The sequence below is a fragment of the Mustela lutreola genome, chromosome X, assembly GCF_030435805.1.
Source record: "Mustela lutreola isolate mMusLut2 chromosome X, mMusLut2.pri, whole genome shotgun sequence".
In the NCBI taxonomy this organism is placed as follows: Eukaryota; Metazoa; Chordata; class Mammalia; order Carnivora; family Mustelidae; genus Mustela; species Mustela lutreola.
In genome coordinates, this window is record NC_081308.1 from 64,215,845 (window position 1) to 64,222,187 (window position 6,343).

At 42.8% G+C, this 6,343-nt stretch overlaps 1 protein-coding gene across 1 annotated transcript in view; it reads right to left on the minus strand.

The window, feature by feature from the left end:
* The window catches only part of LOC131820981 (uncharacterized protein CXorf49 homolog), a 3,783-nt gene extending 3,639 nt beyond the window's left edge, over window positions 1-144 (minus strand). Inside the window, exon 1 of the mRNA XM_059156805.1 lies at window positions 139-144. Coding sequence (XP_059012788.1) covers window positions 139-144 — 6 coding nt within the window. The remainder of the gene's footprint in view (window positions 1-138) is intronic.
* Window positions 145-6,343: the final 6,199 nt, after the last annotated feature.

The window sequence follows — 6,343 nt, forward strand, 5'->3', positions numbered from 1 at the left end:
TGGATTGATAGTGGTGACATCTGACAACTTATGTTTTCTTGTTTCAGGCCTTGAAGAAAGTCAAGTCAGGCTTCTCCCCGTCCTTATCTAATGCCAGATAACCATGCAATATCACTCGGCACACAGGGCAAGACTGACGTCCATCTCATGCTTTTGTCCCTTCCCTCATTTGCTACTTAAATCAGTGATCCCAAACCACCCCCCCGCCCCAAGATAGTAGATAAACAAGCCCACATATTCACAGGGGAAGGAAGCAGTATTGCCTGGAAAAGGGACCAAAACCCTGTTGTGCTACTCTGTCCAAGGTGTGCCATGATCCCATAGCTGAGTTGGGAAAAAGAGAGTGTATTTGGAGTTACAGGAAGTGGCATGAGAAGAGGGAGGAAAAGAGAAATGAAGTGATGGAGACTGGGAGAAGGCGTGAGCCCCTTTGCTCTGGATCCTTTCATTTTTCTGAGTCCCACCTGCCCTTCTATGCAGAACCTTTTAGACCTGAGGTTGATGCATCAGCCCCCCACCTCCCCACACACATGCACACACTCAAGTGCACACGTGTACGTACACCGCTCTATACCTTTACATTTATTTATTTACTTATTCACCTATTTATTTATTTATGATTTTATTTATTTGACAAAGAGAGCATGAGCGAGCACAAGCAGAAGGAGAGGCAGGCAGAGGGAGAGGGTGAGGAAGAGGGAGAGAAGCAGGCTCCCATCGAGCAAGGAGCCCCATGTGGGGCTCAGTCCCAAGACCCTGGGATCGTGACCTGAGCCAAAGGCTGACGCTTAACTGACTGAGCAACCCGGGTGCCCCACACTATACCTTTTTAGAAAGTCTCTTCAGGGTGGCATATTATGAGCATCTTAGGAATTTGTCATAAATGTTAATACGCAAAATTCTTTTCATCATATGCTACTCCAGTTCACAGATTCAAAGCATCACTTTGTAGAATAGTGTAAGTTAGGCCTTGACTCTCATGCGTTTTACAACCGCATTGGTTGGATCTGAGGACATCTACCACATGAGAGCATCTGCAGAGTGGATCAATTTCAGGTGGTGGTATGAGTGTAAGTGTTTAATAACAGGCTCTCTGGGTGAGAGGGTGGGTTGGGGAAAATGACCTGTGCTGTAGCATTTGCCAATTTCAAACTACTGAGATAATGTCAATTAAGGCAGAATTGGGAAGAGACGCATCCCCACCGTGAGGTACAATCAACGTACATAACCTCAAGACAAGACATAGGTGATAGCAAAATGCAGGAAAAATAATTAGAGATTGATGAGTTTTGATTGTGTTATTTTTGTTTGGTTTTAGTATAATGCACGTAATGTTATTGCTACTTTATATAATTCAGTCTTTAAAACAGCTGTGCTCAATAGCTGGCTCTCAAAATTCCTGAAAAATTAAGTTGGCTCTTACGTTCCATTAAGAGTTCCCTCCAACATTCCACTGCTTTCAACCCTTGCCCAGAAAGGAACCTCTTCCATCGTAGGGCACACGAACACTGCAGGGCCATAAAAGTCTGATCTCCTGGTTTTTGGCCAAGAACAGCTCAACATGTAGGGAAAGTATTAATTATCAATGAAAAATGGGATGGTCTGTAACAAATATTGAGCAGAATAAATTGCCAAAAGTGTTTGTGGGTGCACATGTGTTCTCAGAGGCAGCCAACATGGGTAGAAGTCGGAAGTGGGGACACCAGGGTAAGCAAAACTCATACAGGGCTGTATTCAACAGATTCCTTAAAGGCTAAAGGAATGGAACAACTGTATAACCTGGCCGTCAGATCTGTATCTCTCATCAGAGGGACAGACATTCAATATATTCCCTCCTCCTGGGATAAATGCTGCATAATCTATGTAAACTCTTCCACTTTGCCTTTTTTTTTTTTTTTCCACTTAAAAACATAGCCTTCTGGGGCGCCTGGGTGGCTCAGTGGGTTGAGCCTCTACCTTCGGCTCAGGTCATGATCCCAGGGGCCTGGGATCGAGTCCCGCATGGGGCCCTCTGCTCAGCAGGGAGCCTGCTTCTCCTCATCTCTCTCTCTGTCTGTCTCTCTGCCTATTTGTGATCTTTCTCTCTGTCAAATAAATAAATAAAATCTTTTAAAAAAAAAAAAAACATAGCCTTCATTGTTATGTATAGCCACTATGTTATACAGCAGATCTCTAAATAACTGCAATTTTATACCCAGTAAACAACAACTCTCCATATTCCCCTCCCCCCATCCCCTGGCAACCACCATTCTATTGTCTGTTCCCATGAGTTTGACTATAGTCAATGCTTTGTATAAGAGGTATTGTCCACTTAAAAATATGTTAAGAGGGCAAATCTCATGTTAATTTTTCTCATCACAAGCAAGCAAAAACCCAACCCGACCAAACCAACCAACCAAACAAACAAAATAACGAAGACACACACAAAAACTTCTGGAGGTGATGGATATATTTATTACCTTGATCACGGAGATGGTTACACGTCTGTGTGCATATGCCCAAACTTATGTACAGGCTTTTTTCGTATACAAATTATGCCTCAGTAAAGCTGAAATAACCATATCCTTGAGACCACTCCATAATGCTCTCAAGGTGCCTGATAGAGGCAACTCCCACTCCTTTCAACAGCTATGGGGTATGCCATTGTGTGAAGGTACCATAATTTAGTCGGCTAATCTTTGGTTGTTTCTATTCTGGCTACTATGAATACAGCCATAGTGAATAGAATTGTGACGTAATCTCATGTTAATTTTTCTCATCACAAGCAAGCAAAAACCCAACCCGACCAAACCAACCAACCAAACAAACAAAATAACGAAGACACACACAAAAACTTCTGGAGGTGATGGATATATTTATTACCTTGATCACGGAGATGGTTACACGTCTGTGTGCATATGCCCAAACTTATGTACAGGCTTTTTTCGTATACAAATTATGCCTCAGTAAAGCTGAAATAACCATATCCTTGAGACCACTCCATAATGCTCTCAAGGTGCCTGATAGAGGCAACTCCCACTCCTTTCAACAGCTATGGGGTATGCCATTGTGTGAAGGTACCATAATTTAGTCGGCTAATCTTTGGTTGTTTCTATTCTGGCTACTATGAATACAGCCATAGTGAATAGAATTGTGACGTAATCTTTAGCAATATTTATCAATATATCTTTGAAATTGACCTCTAGATGTTCTATTGCTGAATACAGGGTGAAAATACACGTAACCTTGCTCATTACTGTCACATTTCCTTTCATAAAGGTTGTGGCATAGCAACCAACAGCCAAAGCAATCCTCGATAAGGAGAACAAAGCAGGAAATTTCAGAGTTCCTTATTTCAAAGTAGATTACAAGGCTATAGTAATCAAAACAATACAGTAATCAAAACCTTAAGGCAATGGCTTAAAAGCGGACACATAGACCAATGGGACAGAATTGGGAGCCTGGATGTCAGTTACTATTTGACAAGAAAAATAGAAAGGAACAGCAGGATGAAGAGGTACATAGGGCAAAGTCTGGATGGGTCCCAAATGCAGGAGCTTCTTTCCACGTGGAGTTGGGGTTTGCCACCCTCCTAGCAGGTGGATGTGCTTGCCAACTCAGAAGCTTTCTGTACTGCATTTTAGGGTTTTTTATGGAGGTTTCATCACATAGGCATGATTGATTATTAACTCAACCTCCAGCGTTTTCCCCTTCTGAGGTTGGGGGTGGGTGGGTGGGAGGGGGTGGTGCAGAAATGAAAGTTCCAGGCTTCTTTTTTTTTAAGTTTAATTTTATTTTTTTCAGTGTCCCAAAATTCATTGTTTATGCACCACACCCAGTGCTTAAACCTCCCACGGTCTCTCATGGTTTGTCTCCAGCCTTCTTAACAAGATTTGATCTTTCTGGAAACCAGCTTCCATCCTGAATCTACTATGTAGGGGCTTGCCAAGCCAACAGTTGTCATTTTAGAACAAAAGATGCTCCTGTCACCCAGGAAATTCCAAGGGATTTAGGTGCTCTGTGTCAGGAACTAGGGACAAAGACCAGCTATATATTTCTTATTATGCCACATAAATCAAAAATAGGTTGAATAGCAGATTAAAATGTACAAAAGAGAATTACACACACTGGGAGCTCTCTGCCGCTCACGGAGCTCCCAGCGGGAGTGAGCTGGTTCGATGGTGGAAGCAAAGGGGTCACACACAATAAATGAAAGCGAAAGCTGTTTATTAGCGCGTTCCACACAATAGCTAATACAGGACAGACTACTCTAGCCACGTGGGCTAGGGAGAGGGCCCAGGGAACTCCCACTCGATCCCCTCCCTGGAGCACACCTTTTGGGTGCATCGACTGGGAGGATGATCTGAGCGAGAGTGTCCCAAGAGCACACTCTGACAAGCAGAGGGCCAGTGCTGCTTATATTCAGTTCAGTCACTACGTCAAAGGCGCTTGTGGTTAATCTGCGGTCTGCTGCAGATGCAATGCTAACACTTCCTTGTTGCTTGTAGCACGTACAACACGTATTGGTGGTCAATCTGTGGTCTGCTATAACATTTCCTGTATAACACTTCCTGGTTCATAACAGTTCCTGGTTGCCTGCTTGGAAGCTCTTTGCCTGCTTGGAAGCTCTACAACAGTGGGGTTCATGCTCACAGGACTCCCTCACACACTGTACATTGAAAGTACAAACAATAAGCAAAATACCCCTGTGATATGGCTAACACATTACCTGTATAAAACTATTTATTCATTTGTTCTCTCTCTCTCTCTCTCTCTCTCTCTCACACACACACACACACACACACACACACATTCCCCTGAGGGGAATATACCTCTACTATTGATTTGGGTGCTAGAAGCCATCACCCATCTCAGGCCCTTCTTGCTTTGAGCTTCCATTTGTATCTACTGCCTCCAAGCATACAAGCCTTTGGTTTCAGGGCCTTCCCAACTAAGATCGAAGGATGTTCTTATTGCCAGTCCCAGTTCTCACTGGTTGTCTCACCACAGACATTCCTTCACCTTCATCTTAGAGTAGATATTATATCTTCATGTGTCCTTAGCCAAGTCCTTTCTCTTTTCCATGACTCAGTTTCCCCTTAGGAAAATAAAGTGGTTTGGCTCCAAATCCTTAGAGCTTTCTAGCACAGAGCCCCAGGGGGAAGAGAAAAGGAAATTTTCAGAGCTTTATGTTCCATCAGACATCGGAAATGCTGTACCAAGCCTGCATACACCCTGGAGCATAGGACCTTGAAAGAGAAGGCATAGTGACTATTACCCCCATTAATATCAGTGTTCTCCCACTCTGAGAGACTCTCAGTTCCCTCTCTTCTCTGGGACTCAGTTTCTTCCTACGTAAAATGAAGTTGTGTGTTCCAAATAGTTGTATTCTCCCAGTTCAGGAACTTGGCAGGGGCTGTGGGAGAAGTACTCGTGATACTCTCTTAAGTACCAAACATGGACTAGAGCAACCTAAATTGCATTGGGGTTGTAATTTAAATGTAATTTAATTAAATGTTAATTAAATGTAATTTTATCAGAGCACTGATTACATAGGGGACTGAGCTCCCCTGTGACTCCTGTATGAGGATCAGTATTCAGGGCTCCCCTTCCTTTTACCAGAAGATGCTTGGGAACACATACGCCTAAGGATTTGGTCATCAGGAGGAGAACATGACAGACTCCTCAACAAAGCCTCACTGAGCACATAACTTACTCTGTGTCCGACTCTGCTCTAGGCGTTAGGGATACACTGTGGTGGGCAAGAACAAAATCTGACCCTCCTCTCAGTGGGGTCACTGTCTGCTTTCTTTCCAAGGCAGTGATAGAGATACCTTCATGTGTTCTCACTTCCCAATACTCCCATCATTCTAGAATCCTCAGGAAGTGCCACCCTTCTGCCTACAGAGTCTCAAACATCTGGGCTAGGATTCCACTTTAGAATTCTGGAGCAAATCACTTCCCTCGGCCTTGGCTACCTAATTTTTGTAGCTGTGTTAGAATTGCCAATTTTACAAAACTCTTGTGAGAATGAATTAAATATAACAGTAAGAACATATATTCAAATTAAATAAACCCCTATTCATTAAAAAAGGAAAAGCGAGAGAATATTTGTAACATATATGTGAAAATATTTGTTACATATATTATAGGGCAAGGAATCATATCAGAATATATAGAGTAATCCTACAGACCGAAGTAAGAATCATTAGCAACTCAGTAGGAAAACTGGCAAAAAAGAATATCCAATGAGCTAATAAGCATAAGCCAAGGTAGGCCTTTTCACCAGGAATCAGAGAAAGAAAGAAAGGCATATTAAAATCACAAAGACACAGACTAACAAGACCAAAAGTTGCCAAAGATG